At 42.0% G+C, this 19,462-nt stretch overlaps 1 protein-coding gene across 1 annotated transcript in view; it reads right to left on the bottom strand.

Annotated features, from left to right (window-relative positions):
• LOC143930915 (alpha-2-macroglobulin-like protein 1) overlaps positions 1–14,664 on the bottom strand; it is a 139,133-nt gene extending 124,469 nt beyond the window's left edge. Inside the window, exons 1-4 of the mRNA XM_077455601.1 lie at positions 14,559–14,664; positions 10,602–10,785; positions 6,028–6,220; positions 2,544–2,596 (exon numbers count right to left, since the gene is read on the bottom strand). Coding sequence (XP_077311727.1) covers positions 2,544–2,596; positions 6,028–6,220; positions 10,602–10,785; positions 14,559–14,623 — 495 coding nt within the window. The 5' untranslated portion in view covers positions 14,624–14,664. The remainder of the gene's footprint in view (positions 1–2,543; positions 2,597–6,027; positions 6,221–10,601; positions 10,786–14,558) is intronic.
• Positions 14,665–19,462: the final 4,798 nt, after the last annotated feature.

Genomic DNA, 19,462 nt, shown 5'->3' with positions numbered 1-19,462 from the left:
AGTGACACATTTTGGGGACCAGTGACACCAGTATAGTGATCAGTGCTAAAAAGAAATGACACTGGCAGGGAAGGGGTTAACATCTGGGGCAATCAAAGGGTTAAGTGTGCTCCTAGGGAATGCTTTCTAACTGTTGGGGAGTGGATGTACTGGACAAAAAGAGAGATCCATGTTTCTGCTTAGTAGAAACACAAGATCTCTCTTTACTTCCCTGACAGAACAACGGTCTGCTTTGTTTACATAGGCAGACCACTGTTCTGCCTTTACTCCAAACAATCGGCAGGTCCCGGGGGCCAACGTGGCTGCCTGACTCGCTGATTAGCTCCCGCTGTGTCCAATCACAATGGGAGTGACACTTTTAGGGCGGCACAGGGGTGTAGTGGGTAGCACTCTCACCTAGCAGTAAAACGGGTCACTGGTTCAAATCCCAACCATGACACAACCTGCCTAGAGTTTGCATGTTCTCCCTGTGCCTGCGTGGGTTTCCTACGGGTACTCTTGTTTCCTCCCACACTCCAAAGACATGCTGGTAGGTTAATTAGCTTCCATCCAAAAAAAAAATTGGCCCTAGTATATGAATGTGAGTTGGGGATCTTGGATTGTGGGCTCCTTGAGGGTAGGGACTGATGATACTCAGGTTGAACTGGATGGACTGGTGTCTATATTCAACCTTACTAACTATGTAACTTTGGCTCACATGCACAATATCACATACAGGTACATGATTTTACACAGCCAGGCTGCCTTGCCTCAAAATATAAATGCGCTGGGCAGTCCGGAAATGGTTAGGGTCGTTGTCCTGTTGGAAAATGAACCTTTGCCTCAGTCTGAGGTCCAGGGTGCTCTGGAGCAGGTTTTCATCAAGGATGTTTCTGTACATTGCTGCATTCATTTTTCCCTCAAACCTGACTAGTATCCCAGTTCCTGCTACTGTTATTGGCCAGGTGATGAGTGGTGCCTGGTTTCCTCCAGACATGACGCTTGCCATTTGTTTCTTTGTTTCATCAGACCAGAGAATTTTGTTTCTCATGGTCTGAGAGTCCTTCAGGTGCCTTTTGGCAAACTACAGGCAGGCTGTCATGTGCCTTTTACTGAAGAGTGGCTTCAGTCTGGCCACTCTACCATATAGGCCTGATTGGTGGAGTGCTGGAACCGGTGCGACCAGAAATGTGTGGACCGCGATAGAGAAAACCAAACGCGTGTAAAATAATAATTTGATTTGTTAAAAGGATAAGTAGTAAGCAAAAGTAAACACACCTCTAATATAACAAACAATAAAATAAACCAGCAACCAACCACAGTGACACACCACAAATAACTACCCAAACCAAATGTATATACAGTCAACCAGTCAACTAAATTTGCCACATGTGGACTCCAATCAAGTTGTAGAAACATTGCAAGGATGATCAGTGGAAACAGGAGGCACCTGATCTAAATTTTGAGTGTCATGGCAAAGGCTGTGAACACTTAAGTACACGTGATTTTTTATTTTTTTTATAAATTTGCAAAGATTTCAAACAAACTCCTTTCAAGTTGTTATTATGGGGTATTGTTTGTAGAATTTGAGGAAAATAATGAATTGAATCCATTTTGGAATAAGGCTGTAACATAACAAAATGTAAAAAAAAGTGAAGCGCTGTGAATACACAATTTAAATAATTTACAGGTATCTGTCATGGCAAGAAGGAATAGTTAGACACTCTGCTAGTGTCTCCAAAATACAAAGGATTCAACCCCTTCATAGCTACCATTTTAGTTTTACATGGACTTACCATATTTATCGGCGTATAACATGCACCTTTTTCCCCTTAAAATCAGGGGCAAATCGCGGGTGCGTGTTATACGCCGATCCTCCGTGATTTTTGGAGGATCAAAAATCAGCCGCCTTCCGTCCCTCTCGCGGCTTTCGCCTGCCTTCGGCCCTTCTTGGGGGCTGAAAACCGCAGAGATAGGCCGAGAGCGGCCAAAAGCTGACAAGAACGGCCGAAGGCAGCCAAAAGCCGCCAAGAGCGGCCGAAAACCGTAAGAAGGTCTGAAGGCGGCCGAGAACTACCGGGCGCCACCAAGATACACAGGACATCTCGGCGGCGCCATTTTTAAAAATAAAATCTGAAATGAACACTGACAAGGGGACAACGATGCACAAGGCTGCATGACAAGGCTGCAATGATGGACAGGCTGCATGACAAGGCTGCAATGATGGACAGGCTGCAATGATGGACAGGCTGCATGACAAGGCTGCAAATGACACTGATAAGGCTGCATTTATGGGCATTTAAATATAACTTTTTTTTCCTTAAAATTCCCTCCTAAACTTGGGGCGCGTGTTATACGCTGGCGTATGTTATACACCGATAAATACGGGTAACTTTCTAGAAATTTTTAGAACACCAATAGGAACTCATATTGTACAGGTGAAAGACTGTGCGAGTCAATATAAAAGTATAAACATCTGGTAGTATTTATATATTAAGCTAATTAATTATGTGAAACAACGGTTAATCGGTTGTGTCACATGTGTGACTGTTCTTTTATATTACCGTATTTTGTCTGGGTTGAAGGTCTTCAGTAAGTGAAAGAATTCGGAAATTCACTGTCGGTACAAAAAAAAAATAAAATTTTGAAAGTTTGAGTTAGCATAGCACAATGTATCAGATATCTTCCTAACTACACATAAGAATAAAACTATGGAAATCTTTACCTATAGCTAAGTTTGACTCCCTCCTGTGACAATCACCTTGCTTGATTCTGGCCACATTATCATTACAGCCTCTGTCTTAGTAGCCAATCAGTGGCTCTCCTTTTTTAGCTGTAATAAAATGGCCAATCAGAAGGGGGAGCGCTTGTCACTGCAGAGAACCAGACTGATACATAACATACAAAATTGTAGAAAAAAACAAAAATCTAAAAAATGTGTTCAGGAACAAGTGCATGGTTTCACTCTCTCTATTTGTCACCGAATGGTGAAATTGAAGTAAAAATTTGAAAAAAATTTTTTGCTTTTTTTGACAATTTTGCCAATGTTGGAGTTGTTCACCATAGCATGTACGACATTCAGACCACTATGCACATTCCAGATTTTTTTGATTACAGCATATGAATTTGATCTCTTCCTCTAACTTTTTGGCATTGACATTGGCTGAATGACTGGAATTGCTATATAAACTCTCATCAATAATGTCCCACTGCCACTGATCAGAAAACTACGAGAGCTGGACCATTTGCACTAAGAATGTCATTTTGAAATTTGAAGTAAATAAAATTGAATTCAGTTTCTCTAGTGTGGTCCTCTGCTAACTTTGGCATATGTTTTCCTGTTGTAGTAGTAGTCGTTTTTTATATAGTATTAGAAACACTACATTGTGTCAGACTTGAGGAGCAGTAACTTCTGTTTCAGGCCAGGTGAAATTCTTAAAGAAACTTTGTGTTAACTTCATACAATTGTTTTCATAGGTATCTTGGATCTTGTAAACTTGATGAATGTTTTCACTCAAAATTCATCCACCTTGTATATAACAGTGCTGGATAGAACAGCAGTTCCTGTGATTTTGTCCCAGTACCCTCCCCGATTCTTCTCCAGATGGGATAGACACAAACCCAACTTCTGGGAGATATCTCGCCATTTTGTGTCTCTCATTCTGGCCTGAGGCCCACCTCCCCATATATTCCCACCCTGAGGCCTTTTACCAGGAATACAGATTGCCCATTCCAAATGCTTTTTAATGCTTTATCGCATCAACTGAGCAATACATCCTCTTCATAGTACACATACCTCCCAACATTTTGAGATGGGAATGAGGGACACCTACTTGCAAATGTATGTAGGCATAGGACACACCCCCTGACACACACCCTTTAAGGAGAATTAACCCAAAAAAAGGTTAATTTAATCCACAAGGACTTTTTTTTGCCACTCCTATTCCTTTATATTGGCTTTTAACGTTTACAAATGCAGCAATTTTGAATTTAGATGAAAGGTTTAGCGCTGGGAAATACTTTTTGAAAGAGTAAGTGCATTTTATATACAACTATATGGATCAGACCAAAATGAGGGACAAATGAGGAGGAAAGAGGGGTAGAGGGACATTGCTCCAAATCGGGGGACGGTCACACAAAATCAGGGACAGTTGGGAGCTATGATGGTACACAGCTTCAACATAGAGCACTCTGTATTAATATATAGTACCATTGTAATCATCTATCTTTTCAGTTGTTTCAATCTGTCCCCCAAAGGTGGTTCCACACCTCAGTCTTAGGCCCTGAGGCCACTTTGAACCAAACCGCAGACCTGTTAAATGAAGGTCAGGGGTAGCAAGGTTCTTCCACCTTCTCCCTTGTGTTTCCAAACCTAGTCCTTCTGGCAGTTCAGCACTGCAATGGGTTCTCTCTCACTCATGCACAGACCAGAGACTACAGTGGTTAACCACTTAAGCCCCCGACCAATTTGCAGCCAAAGGACCAAGCCCCTTTCTGCGATTCGGCACTGCGTCGCTTTAACTGACAATTGCGCGGGCGTGCAACATGGCTCCCAAACAAAATTGGCGTCCTTTTTTTCCCACAAATAGAGCTTTTGGGGGTATTTGATCACCTCTGCGGTTTTTATTTTTTGCGCTATAAACAAAAATAGAGCGACAATTTTGAAAAAAATTCAATATTTTTTACTTTTTGCTATAATAAATATCCCCCAAAAATATATATATATAAAAAAAAACATTTTTTTCCTCAGTTTAGGCAGATACGTATTCTTCTACATATTTTTGGTAAAAAAAATTGCAATTAGAGATTGATTGGTTTGCGCAAAAGTTATAGCGTTTACAAATAGGGGATAGTTTTATAGCATTTTTATTAATTTTTTTTTTACTATTAATGGCGGCAATCAGCGATTTTTATTGTGACTGCGACAATATGGAGGACACATTGGACATTTTTGACACATTTTTGGGACCATTGTCATTTATGCAGCAATCAGTGCTATTTAAATGAACTGATTCCTGTGTAAATGACACTGGCAGTGAAGGAGTTAACCACTAGGGAGCAGTGTAGGTGTTATGTATGACGTTGTGTGTTTTTTTTATTTTTGGGGGCGTGGCCTGGCATGTGATGTCACTGATCGTCTTTCCCTATGAAACTGTATATTTAAAAGGCCCAAAGCAGGGACGGGCAATTGCATTTCTCATGAGGGGCACATGAAAAACTGGCACTGTTGTGAAGGGCTGAACTTAAAGAAGAAGTAAACCCTGATGAGTTTACTTCCTCTTTGATTCCCTGCAAAGGTAAAGCATAATGGACTACTATGCATCGCATAGTAGTCCATTATGTCACTTACCTGACACAGGAGCCAGCGAAGTCACCGCTGTCCCCTTGTGTCTCGGTGGGTCTCGCTGCTCCAGCGCTGTCATTCGTCAGAGACGCGATGACATCACTCCCGCGCATGTGCACGGGAGTCGGCACTCGCGGTATATCGCCGTTAACTGGGGCGCGCTCAGTGCGCCTGCGCGCCCCTGCCTATGGCACATGCGTCGTAGACAGCAGTGCCTGTCTTTCGCCAAATATCACCTAAACCGTGTAGGTTTAGGAGATATTTCTTGGACCTACAGGTAAGCCTTAATCTAGGCTTACCTGTAGGTCAAAGTGGTTTGTAAGGGTTTACAACCACTTTAATTCTGATCAATATTAATTTTTGGACCTGAGAAGGTCCCTAAATATGTAAACATATAGAAAACAAAAGGACAACACAGCTTGTCAAACTTGCCCATTGAGTTCAGTGGGGCTACCCGCTGCATTACACGTGATTACGGTGTGGTAGTGCGCCATTATAGGGTAAAATTGGGTGGTGAGGGGGCAATATAACATCTCCTTACTACCTGTTGAATGCTCTCTGAAAAGCACTGTGACTGAGAAAAGAGAGCCTGAGATGGGTAGAGCGGGGATTCGGTACATTCGGAGATCGATACAGCGAAGACGTTTATTGTTATGAGTAGCATACATTACATTTAAACCTTGTATATGGACAAGAGCCATTACCTGTCTGTCCTGGCTTGTATATAGCCTTGTCTGTTTGAATGAGGGTTTTATATCTCTCCTTTTTCACAATAACTTTAGTACTTTTACTCACTACCTGGTTTAATACTGGTAGTTCTATAGAGGACTTCATATAAACATAGATGAAAACTTGTAGTTCAGCAATCTCTTCGTTCCCGTGAGAGGGATTCGGAATCTACAGTTTGGAAGAAAAACTGATAATTACCGAGAATATTCAGTACAGTTCACCCTAGAGGGTCACTAAAATCTACTACAATAAACAACCCCCCCCCCCCCCCACACACACACACACACACACACACACACACACACACACACACACACACACACACACACACACACACACACACACACACACACACACACACACACACACACATCACATCCAAGGTGGCAGTGCTCAGTAGCATTCTCAGGTCTTTTGGATGTCCACACAATGAAGGCTTGTACAAGTAAATAACTTTTATACATTAAATGCACATACTGGGTAATCTTACGGGAAGTGATCTGGTAACAAGGTCACTTTAACCCCTTCCCGCCGGCTGGGCGTACACGGGTGTCCTCCGGTTTCAGTGGTTATAACAGGATGATGCATGCATCAAAAGACAGTCTGCTAGTTCCAGGAAGCAACAGGTTTTCGCACAACCTTATCTGCTTTTCAATATAGGACGTGGTGTCACTGAGGTGCTGTAGTCTGCGCACTGATGCATTTCGCCCCTCCCACAGGGCTTTATCAAAGACTTTGATACCAGACTAAGCCTGTTTGACCCACAATGCAGTATTGCTTGAGAGGTCCATTGGATCTGGTGAGTCTAAACTAATTTTTTGCACATTTATTTGAACTTACACCAGCTACATGGTGGTTTATGAATTTTCACTTGTTTTTTTTTTTTTTTTTTACACATTTTGTTAACCACTTAAGCCCCGGACCAATTTGCAGCCAAAGGACCAAGCCCCTTTTTGCGATTCGGCACTGTGTCACTTTAACTGACAACATGGGCTCCCAAACAAAACTGGCGTCCTTTTTTTTTCCACAAATAGAGCTTTCTTTTAGTCGTATTTGATCACCTCTGCGGTTTTTATTTTTTGCGCTATAAATAAAAATAGAGCGACAATTTTGAAAAAAATGCAATATTTTTTACTTTTTGCTATAATAAATATCCCTAAAAAAATATATAAAACTAATTTTTTTTTCCTAAGTTTAGGCCGATATGTATTCTACATATTTTTGGTAAAAAAAAAAATTAGCGACTATTGATTGGTTTGCGCAAAAGTTCTAGCGTTTACAAAATTGGGGGTTTATAGCATTTTTATTAATATTTTTATTTTACTAGTAATGGCGGTGATCATCGATTTTTATTGTGACTGCGACATTATGGCGGACACATTGGACATTTTTGACACATTTTTTGAACCATTGTCATTTATACAGCAATCAGTGCTATTTAAATGCACTGATTTCTGTGTAAATGACACTGGCAGTGAAGCAGTCAACCATTAGGGGGCAGTGTAGGTGTTATGTATGACGTTATGTGTTTTTTTTTATTGTAGGGGGGCGTGGCCTGGCATGCGACGTCACTGATCGCCTTTCCCTATAAAAGGGAAGAGACGATCGGTGACAGCCACACAGGGAAGCAAGGTGAGAGGTTTGTTTACACAGACCTCTCCTCGTTCTTCAGCTCTGTGACCCGATCGCGGGACACCAGTGGCGATCGAGTCCGCTGGTCCCGTGGCCACAGTCACGGAGCACAGGACCTGGTCAGGAGTGTGCCGCCAATGGCACGTTCCCGACGGATGGCTGGGCACTTAAAAAGCAACGTACAGGTATGTGCTTGTGCCCAGCCGTGCCATTCTGCTAACGTACATCAGCGTTAGTCGGTCCTTAAGTGATTAAACTAAATGTGTAAAAAAAAGCAAATGAAAATTCCTTAACCACCATGTAGCCAGTGAAAGTTCAAATTTGCAAAAAATCTGGTTAGACTCACCAGAGCCAATGGACCCCCTCAAACAATGCATTTTGCAATTGGAATTGTATATATGTTTTTTTGTACATTTATTTGAACTTTCTCTGGCTACATGGTGGTTTATGAATTTTCACTTGTTTTTTTTTTTTTTTTTTACACATTTTGCTAAACTAAATGTAAAAAAACAAAACAAATAAAATTCATAAACCACCATGCAGCCAGTGAAAGTTCAAATAAATGTGCAAAAAATCTGGTTAGACTCAAAAGAGCTACTGGACCCCTCAAACAACACTTTCAAAATACATTTTGCGATTGTAATTGTATTTATGTTTTTTTGTACATTTATTTGAACTTTCACTGGCTACATGGTGGTTTATGAATTTTCTTTTCAAAAATGTTATTGGTAATGACCAAATAACAATTGTTAACATAGTCAGAATGGCATAAAAGATGAAAATAATACAGAGTATATTCGAGTCGGTTGATATAGCATTATCGTATTAATGTAGGTGTTAAAAAACATCAGGCAGCAGACAGATTTTACAATCTCAAATTACTATCATTATTTACCGCTTTGACAAGGGCAGAGGCCCATTAACACAAAAACATTCAGCTAGGTTAGTACTCTGTAGGGGGAAAGAGGGGTAAGAAGCCAAGAGAAAGCCATTCGTTGTGTACGGTAATTTTTGCTACCAGTAGTATATATTGGGCTTAGAGAAGGGTTGAGGAAGGAGAGAAGAGATAAAAAGGGGAAGAAATGAGGAGAGAAGAGAAAAAATTCAGATAGGGTAAGTACCAGGAGAAAAAGAGTAGTGGAAGTGGAGGTGGCTGGGCGACCCGCCTGGGTTTATGAATTTTCACTTGTTTTTTTTACACATTTTGTTGAACTAAATGTGTAAAAAAAACAAGTGAAAATTCATAAAACACCATGTAGCCAGTGAAATTTCAAATAAATGTGCAAAAAAAAATCTGGATAGACTCACCAGATCCAATGGACCCCTCAAACAACACTTGCAAAATACATTTTGCAATTTGAATTGTATATATATTTTTTGTTCATTTATTTGAACTTTCACTGGCTACATGGTGGTTTATGAATTTTCACTTGTTTTTTTACACATTTTGTTAAACTAAACGTGTAAAAAAAAAAAAACAAGTGAAAATTCATAAAACACCATGTAGCCAGTTAAAGTTCAAATAAATGTGCAAAAAATATAGTTAGACTGAGAAAAAAGTCAGATAGGGTAAGTACCAGGAGAAAAAGAGTAGTGGAAGTGGAGGTGGCTGGGTGACCCTCTGGGTTTATGAATTTTCACTTGTTTTTTTTACACATTTTGTTAAACTAAATGTGTAAAAAAAACAAGTGAAAATTCATAAAACACCATGTAGCCAGTGAAAGTTCAAATAAATGTGCAAAAAAATCTGGATAGACTCACCAGATCCAATGGACCCCACAAACAACACAAAACTAAATGTATATAAAAAAAAAAAAAAAACACTTGTTTTTATTTTTACACATTTAGCAAAATACATTTCGTAAATGGAGTTGTACATATGCATTTTTTCAAATTTTGAATTTTCACTGGCTACATGTTTGTTTATGAAATGTAACAAATTTATTGTTTTTTTTTGCACATTTAGTCTATATTAGCACTAGCACTTTACTATTATCACATCAGACCGATCAACTGTCTGATCAACTACATGGGAGACCAGAAGAGAGAATTGGGGTCTAATAGACCCCAAATCTCTCCATAAAGAGGCCCATGCTATCACAAGGAATGTTGTTCATCCCTTGTGATAGCAATAAAATTAGTACAAAAAAAATAAATATAAAAAAAAATAATAGTTTTGTATAAAATAAATACTACCATGTACCCAGTGGTGGTATAAATATATATATAAAAAAATTGAAGCGCCCCAGTCTCCCCGTGCAAATACGAACGCATATATTATTCCCGCACGCATATGTAAATGGAAATCGAACCACGCATTGCAGTATTGTCGTGAATTTCAGAGCAAGAGCAATAATTCTATCACCAGACCTTTGCAACTCTAAACTGGTAGCGTGTAAAGGCGTTTAAAGTGTCGCCTATGGAGAATTTTAAGCATCATCATTTGCTGCCATTCCATGGGCAGATGCAATTTTAAAAGGTGACATGTTAGGTATCTATTTACTCAGCGTAACATCATCTTTCACATTATACAAAAAAATTGGGCTAACTTTACTGTTTTTGTTTTTTAATTCATGAAAGGGTTTTTTTTCTCCCTAAAAAATTGCGCTTGGAAAAACCCTGCGCAAATACTGTGTGAAATTATATATATATATATATATATATATATATATATATATATATATAGTAATTTTCTATCAAAAAAAGTAGAATTTTACATGTAGGAGCGAAGTGTCAGATATGGTGCAAAGTGGTTAATCCTCTGCAAAGATCTTAAAGATCTTTCACTAATTAGCCATGCCACTAATAGTCCTGTGTTTCACTGCTATACTATTTAATCCTTTAATAGTGTTCTCTTCAACTATTTCCCACACTTGACTTCAGCAAACTGTGCTTGGATCCTATAGGTATACTGTACCAGAGCAGGAATACAGGTGGATATGGAGTCTTGCAGGAAGCTCTTGTTTATGAGTAGGGTGGAAGTTGCTTCTTGTCTTAGGTAAATCCGTACTTCGCTCCCTCTCTCAGCACCCGTCAGGTATACACAGATACTTTCATGGTGCTGAGAGCGCAGCTCTGAGGGAACGATGACGACATGGTGCCTGAAGAAATAAAAAGGAACAGAAAAAATGTTTGCATTTCACTGATCACCAGCAGAATTGTGCACATTCACTGAGCAATGGTAATATAGTGGAGACAGAATAAATGTCAGTGGATCATGCTGGGTGTTGTAATTGTACATGGATTGCAGAGATTCACAGGGATGCTATGAATAATAATTCCTTTGGATGGGGTGGGCAATGTGGAGTAAGCAGTTCAAGCAAGGCCCGGAGTGAGGAAAAGAAACCTAGACAGAGGGCAGACATGAAGGGGTTAAAGGGGGGTTTGTACTGCTAGGAGTTGTAGGTAGGTTAAAAGTAAATAGAAAGGGGAGGCTTGGTGGAGTGTAAGGAATGAGTGTAAAGAATGGGTGAGACTTTGGGTGTCAACCAGTAGAAGGATCTTGGTGAGGTCTTCACTCAGGATAGAGACTACATCTGAAAAACTTCCCACCCTCCCTCCCCTTTTTGTGGTTAAGTTCTTGGGAATGTTGTGCTTATTGGGCCACTTGGTGGCCTGTCATGGCAGTTGGTGGGGGACAAGGTCTTTGTATGGGCTTTATTTGCTAAATGTACATTGGTAGGGACCTGTTTTGGGTATGACTCCCTGTAGTTTGTTTGGGTTGTATCTGGTGATAGTGGTCTTGTCTGTGTTTTGTGGCTGGAGGCCTAAGACTGGTTAAGCAGGTAGTTGAAGTAGTGGTGTCCAGTGGTGGCCCATCCATGAGGGCGCCCCCCTATATGTATAATGGATGGATTCAAGCATAGAATGAATCAACCCATGGTCTCTGTGGCCACCCCCTATTCAAGCATCCGGCCCCTTTTAGGATGCCGGACCCTGAATTACAGATTCAGGGGTGTTTTTTAAGCACCTAATTAGAGCCATAGGCTCTAAAAGGCTTAAAAATAGGGTGGACTTGTGGCGCAGAGAATTGCGCTATGAGCCCACCCAGGTGTGTTAGAAAAGCAAATAAATATTCGCTTTTCCAACACTGAACCGCCTCTCTGCCAATCAGGAAGTGTCGATCTAATACCTGTCACTTGATTGGTTGAAAGGACAGGTGCTCCTAGTGGATGCCTAGCAGGAAGAAAGAAGAGGCACATGGAGGACACAGCTCGCCACTGCCTGACCCGCTGCCCATCCCACACCTCGCTGCGGTCACCCGCTGCCTGGCCCACCATCCAAATGGGGTAAGTACTGGTCAGACAGCGAGCAGGCGGGCAGGGGATCACAGTGGCTGCATTTGATGGGCACAGTGGCTTCATTTTATGGGCACAGTGGCTGCATTTGACGGGCACAGTGGCTGCATTTGATGACACAGTGGCTGCATTTTTCAGAATTTTTCAGTTTGTTTTTGTTTGCTCCCCCCATAAATTTTGAGCACCAGCCACCACTGGTGGTGCCTACAAGGACCTTGGGGCTCCAAAGTTTCAGACTGTACTGACTGTTATTTGTATGTTTTTGTATATGATATTTTTAGAATTTGGTTTAATAAAAGGTGGCCTTGGCCATTAAACTCCAGTTTTTGTTGTCTTGTGTTTTACTGGGGTAAGGCAAAAGGGGGAGTTTTGGTCTAGCATTCTAGCATTACTCTATTTGTGTGGGTTGTAAAAAACAGTAACAGATGCAGCAGTAGGACCAGCAGAAATCACAATTCTGAACCTGAAGAATGTGGAAATGTTCCTCAAGCATTTTGAAGGCCCGGTCTGAGCAGTAACACTGTAAAATGGGTACTGAGGTTTTTGGTGTCTATTGCACATACTTTTTGCACAAATATGGCCATTAATATGCCCATGTCTAATGATTTATTGCATTATGGATATACTTGCACAGGCGCACCACAATGCCAATGCAAGATAGAGATGTACGAGCCTACCCGGCTCGACCTCTAAACCATGCTGTGCCTATGGCTAGGTTGATGTGCCTGACATGCAATATCCGTGAATTGGGTGATAAACTGAAATGCACTGCAGTGTTCCCGCAGCGGAACTCCTGGCTCCTCCTCTTGTCGAGTGCCCCATTGGAGAGCCGCTCTCCCTGGGGGCACTCGTGTGGGTGCATTTCTGTGTTCTGCTGCTGCGTCCATTGACACAGACAGCTGGACCTGGCCCTGCCCCCCAGCTCCCGCGTTATTGAATTGATTGATAGCAGTGGGAGCCTATGGCTGCGCTGCTATCAATCTATCCAATCAGGGCCAGAGACACCGTCTGGAGTTGGTGTGCTCATCCCTGTTGCTGGAAAGACCAGGTTCAGGTAAGTAAAAGGGGGGCTCTGGGAGGACAGCTGCACAGGAGGTTTTTCACCTTAATACATAGAATGCATTAAAGTCAAAAACCTCAAGGGTTTACAACCCCTTTAAACATTAGATTAAACACTGCTAAACACCAGCAAAAACAATAATATATTTGCTTTTTTTTGTCCAGTGTTTCTTATGTCGTGTACACATGGCCAGACTTTGACAGCAAAGGTCCGACGGAACTAATCCGTCAGACAATTCGACCATGTGTGGTCTTCATCGGACCTTTGCTGTTGGAAAATCAGAGGGACTTTAGATTTAGAACATGTTTCAAATCTTTCCGACGGACTCGAGTCTGGTGGAAAAATCAGTTCGTCTGTATGCTAGTCCAACGGATGAAAACCTAGGGCAGCTATTGGCTACTGGCTATGAACTACGTTATTTTAGGCCGGTCGTACGTCATCACAGTCTAATCCGTTGGACTTTGGTGTGATTGTGTGTGGCCAAGTCCGTTCGTTCGGAAAGTCTGTCGAAGCCTTGCTGAAAATTCATTTGGGAAGACCGTCTGACCTAGACTGCCGGAAAGTTCAGTCGTGTGTACACGGCATAAAGCAGTCTTTAGCTTTCTAGTGTGCATGAAGCCTTATAAACAAAATGCCATAAAACTATAAAATACATGGAATACCCAGAAGGTCCATGATACCAAACCTTTAGTTAAAAATAAACAAAAATATAAATAAATAAAAGTGATCGATAGATTAGCAAGTAATGCTCGGAAATGAAAATTCCATATTCAAAAGTCTTTCTGAGAATAAACACTGAAACCTGCTATTTTAATATTATCTGCTGTGCCAATTTAACAGCTAAGGGTTGGTGGCAGGGCTGTTTTTAAGGCAGGGCACTGTCATTGTCGTGGGGCCCAAAACAGCTGCCTCATACTTGCCAACTATCCTGGTTTAAATTCCCTCACCCCTTGAGGTTTTAGTCCTGTGCTGTGTCCAAATATCTCAGTGTGAAGTGCTGCTACTAATGCTGCCCAGCTTTTCCCTATTGTTGTGTACAGGTGACTCACCTGCACACCCTGTGTTTACATGTAAATTACCAGCATTCATATGTAAATAGAGGCGGCTGACGGCATTGATATGTATATCATGCCCCCCTGAGGTTATATCCACAGTAATCTCTAGCAACCAACAAGCAGAAATCATGTGCTGTAACCTCTAGCAACTAACCAGTGAGCTGTAATGTGTTCTGTAACCTCTAGCAACCAGTCAGTGAGCAGTAATGATACACTGCAACCTCTGGCAACCAATCGCAATAGCTCCCTGATCTGATTCAGTAATCTGATTTTGAGTCTAGCTGCTATTTATTGTATGTCTCAGAGCAGGTGGAGAGCGAAACTGCATGGGGAGGGGGCCCCCAAGAAAAGTTTTGCCCAGGGTCCAATCAATATTAAAGACGGCCCTGGTTGGTGGTCATGGAAAGCGTATTGGTTATATCCCTCTTTACTGATAAATAATATACATAAGAAATACTCACAGTTTTGCTTGCACAGAGTAGATCTGCAGAAGGATCAGCCCAACACATAAAGTCCAGAGAGACATTATGTGACACAGACCAGACAATACTTGTGTGCTAGGAATTGCTATTTGGCTGGTCTTATACTGCTCGTATGATGGCATGGTTGCAAGGCTGGGCATTGACCAACACATCAAATATTTGTTTGGGAAGTCACATCCAGGCCAGTGTTTGTGTTGAGGGGGGATTGGCAAGATATAAAGGTCATTTGATATGAGTTAGAATAAAAACATAGATGAGATTAAATTAAAGAGGAATTCAAATTTATACAATGTCATTTTCATACAAATCGCACGTGCTGGACCCTCCATCTTTCAATAAACATTTTGTAAACCTATGAGCCTGCAAGATATCCAACGCTTCACTACCTACTTTGTTTATCAGCAGCCTTAAAGCCCAGTCTATTATGTCTCACTCGACCTCCTCAGTTATAACAGGATTACACATTCAAAAGTCTTTGGTAACTTGTTACCCAGCCGGTATCTAGAAGTATCCGAGGTTAACTTGATGATGACCAAACAAAGAAAACAAAGAGTTAAGTTCATTGTTAGGCCAATTCCAGCTTTTAGTGTAAAAAAAACTACTCAAACCTTTTTCAAATAACTGGCTGCATAATCTTTTTTTTTTTTTATCCATTATTTATTTATTTAAAGATTATACGTTTTTTACATTGTAGAGAATACATACAGAAAAACTGTGTCCAATAAAAAAAATAGAAACAAAGTAAAAAATCACATAAGTTATTACAATAGACTTTTTTCCCTTATTTATAAACGTAACATAAAAATAAATCATAGTGTGGACAATGAAATAACATGGGATTTGGAAGGGAAGTGAAAAAAAAAACAACTGTTCCAAATGGGAAGACATCCAGATCTATAGTATATATATATATATATATATATATATATATATATATATATATATATATATATATATATATATATATATATATATATATATAGGTGCCCCATGGGGTCGCTGCGTGTTTCAACATCCACACATCACCCTGCTTGGTCAGACATCCATTTTAGGCACAATTCTCCAGTCAATGAACAGCTTCTTGCTTGTTTTTGTTATTTTTTATTAGTGGATTAAACTTGGATGGGGAAAAAGGACATGGGATGCCCAAAGGATAAATACTTCTTAGTTGAAATAAAGGTAATTAAATACAAACGGACAGTCTAACATTTTCCTAGTAGCCATTTTCAGGCAGGGGGGGCTTTTGTCCCCTCTGTGATAGCAACCATTTTAGAGAAGAATAATTGTGCTAATCCAATACTTGGTCGACTACTGATCCCAGCAACTCCGGTGTAAATCCTGCCAACCCGCCTGGCTGCAGCACCTTGAGTTGAACAACACCACAGTCTCTCCCTCTGGCTCTACATCCAATTCTGGCATGTCTCTCCTAGAGCTTCTCACTCACCGACCCCGGCATGGATCCCTCGTGAATGACTTGTCCAGCAGTGCTCCCAATTGTCCTCCTCCTGCTCTTGTTCCAGGACACCACTCAATGACAGTTTAAAGAGAGACTCCCTCCCAGCTCCTGAGCACCATGCCTGAGGGGGTTCCCTCACATCCTGACAGTCTAAGACTTCATCATTTAGTTCTTCCACCCGAAAACTCCTCCCACAACAGGCTGACCATGGAGATATATATATATATAAACCCTGCCAATCCTAGTTGGGGATTGGTCAGGGCTCCCAAATACACCCCATGTCACTCCAGCACTCTGCCCTGCCTCTTTTCCAAAACATTCTCACTGGAAACAGAGGAAGCGCCCAAGAGCTGAGGCACATGTCAGTCACCTGCTGCTACACTAAACCACTTCCCTGCCCCCAAATCAAAAACAAACAGACCTAGCTCACAGCTAGGCCTGAATAAATTTACCTGCACTGGCAGTATACACAAAACCCACTACTCTAGCACCTACCTAAAGGTAGAGGTTGCTACATATACAATAGGTGACCGTGATATTGTGTCAATCTCGCCGCTTCTATTGGCGAGACTGACACCCTACGAGCTCCGTCGCGGGAGCCAGCGCCGAGCTGGCTCTCATCAGGAAAGGAAAAATGTTTCTTTTCCTTTCCCAATAAGCATCGCTGGCCAGGTTCACACTGGTGCCAATACCAGGCACTGTGTTTGGTATGAATCCTAAGGGAGAACTCCACGCCACATAAAAAAACAAAACGGCATGGGTTCCCCCTTGGGAGGCATACCCTCCTGAGCCGTCTTCTGTTGCCGTCGCCGCCGCCACCGCCTTCCGTTCTTCTTCTTCTGGAGATGTTGACTCGACGCTCTCTCCAGCCGCAATGCCAGGGACATGGTGACTTTTATAGGGACAGGGGCGGGGTCACAGGTTGATGTCACATGGTGACCCCGCCCCTTACAATGTCACAGTCCCGGAGGATGCTGGGACTGTGACATCATAAGGGGGCGGGATCACCATGGAAGAAGAAGAACGGAAGGCGGTGCCGGCAACAGAAGACCGGGCCACCGCTAGTAAAAGAGCTGGAAGAAGAAGCGGTGGCCCGGCAAGAAGAACCGAAGATGGGGACAAGACCCCCTGAAGTCGGAAGAAGAGGGCGTTGATGAAGAAGAAAGCCGGGCTCCTCCGTTAGTAAAAGAGCTAGCAGAAGATAGCAGAGGAGGATAGCGGAGGAGAAGACCCCCGAAGACGGAAGACCCCGGAGCTGTGCAATAAACTATTTTAACCCTTGTGTGTTGTGTTTTTTTTTTAAATTTTTTCACAGGTGAATGGGTAGGGGTACATTGTACCCCATACTCATTCACATAGGGTGGGGGGCCGCTATCCGGGGGCCCCCTTATTAAAGGGGGCTCCCAGATTCCGATAAGCCGCCCGCCCGCAGACCCCGACAACCCTGGCCGTTGGTCATCAACATGGGGACAAGGTGCTTTGGGGAGGCACCCCCCCATGTTGAGGGCACGCGGCCTGGTACGGCTCAGGAGGGCTCGCTCGTCCCCACCCCCTTTCCTGACCGGCCGGGCTGCGTGCTCGGATACAGGTCTGGTATGGATTTTGGGGGGACCCCACGTCGTTTTTTTCGGCGTAGGGGATTCCCCTTAAAATCCCTACCGGACCTAAGGGCCTGATATATCCCCTATAAGGCATGCAGGCTTCATGAGTGAGGCGACATTGTCGCCGCTCTCTCACTCCTATAGGAAAAATACATTTTCCTATTGCAGCCAGCGCGAGAACCAGCGCAACAGTATCGCGCTGGTTAGAGAAGCCTGTCTTCGGGAACCAGCGCAACAGTATCGCGTTGGAAACACAATATCGACGGCACCTACTGTATATATAATGGTGGTAATATGAAGTTAGTAGTCGCTAAGGGCTTCCTGAATGAGTAAAGTCAGTAAATAGGACTTCCAGGGAGCTCCGATGCAAAATCATGCAGCATTTACTAAATGAATAAGGACTGAATTTTAGTACACATCCCCTACAATAAAAAAAACACATAAAGTCATACATAACACCTACACTGCCCCCTAGTGGTTAACTCCTTCACTGCCAGTGTCATTTACACAAGAATCAGTGCATTTAAATAGCACTGATTGCTGTATAAATGACAATGGTCCCAAAAATGTGTCAAAAATATCCAATGTGTCCTCCATAATGTGGCAGTCACAATAAAAATCGCTGATCGCCGCCATTACTAGTAAAAAAAAAATATTAATAAAAATGCTATAAAACTATCCCCTATTTTGTAAACGCTATAGCTTTTGCGCAAACCAATCAATAATCGCTAATTTCGTTTTTTTACCAAAAATATGTGGAAGACTACATATCGGCCTAAACTGAGGAAAAAAAATGTTTTATATATTTTTTGGGGATATTTATTATAGCAAAAAGTAAAAAATATAGCATTTTTTTCAAAATTGTCGCTGTATTTTTGTTTATAGCGCAAAAAATAAAAACTGCAGAGGTGATCAAATACCACCAAAAGAAAGCTCTATTTGTGAAAAAAAAAGGAGGCCAATTTTGTTTGGGAGCCATGTTGTATGACCGCGCAATTGTCAGTTAAAACGACACAGTGCCGAATTGCAAAAAGGGCTTGGTCCTTTGGCTGCTTGGTCTGGGGCCTAAGTGGTTAAATAGAGCGCAGGCGCACAGCCGAGCACAATCATTGCGATCAGCTGTATGCAACAGAACTCCATGCAGGGGCCTCCTGGTGCGCCTGTGCGCCGCACCCGCCCCAGACGCACACATGTTCGCCGCCATGTGCCCGCGCAGACCGACCTGCACAGAAAAAAACGGTGAGACGTTCGGCGCATAAACAATGACAGCGTGCGCATGCGCACGGCGCACACGCGCCCCACTAGTGCAGTCGGTAATCCTCATTCACAAAAATGTAAACAAGATACCAGAGGCAGAAGGGCAATATACATAGACAGAGCCCCAATACCTCATACACGGCCCCAAACTCAAAAAGAAAAGGGGCCATGTGGCCGCACTGGGTGCACACACTGAAAAAAATAGAAAGATAAAGAATAATAATGCGCAGTACACTTGAACAGTGAAAAATTCAACAGAGAACCCACTAAACCAGGTATTTAAGCCGCAGTGGCAAATTGGTAATATACCCCAAAATAGGAAAAAGGAGGTCCTCTTTTGTATATATTAAAGGGCCAGAAAACAAAAGAACATGTGGAGAATCCCAAGCTGCAGACCACACAAAAACAAAAAAGAGATAAAAATGGGTGAAGGGAAGAATGGCTACATTTGGGGTACAACATGGGGAGAAACAAGGAGAAAAATATCTATACACATCATGTACATGCAAGTTAATATGCATATAAACCCATATGGATAGACCATTCAACCCAGGGGGATGGGTGACCCT

The sequence above is a fragment of the Lithobates pipiens genome, unplaced genomic scaffold, assembly GCF_037356315.1.
Source record: "Lithobates pipiens isolate NorthernLeopardFrog02 unplaced genomic scaffold, aLitPip1_a1.2 Scaffold_25, whole genome shotgun sequence".
Lineage (NCBI taxonomy): Eukaryota > Metazoa > Chordata > Amphibia > Anura > Ranidae > Lithobates > Lithobates pipiens.
This window is presented reverse-complemented; position numbering and strand designations above follow the sequence as displayed.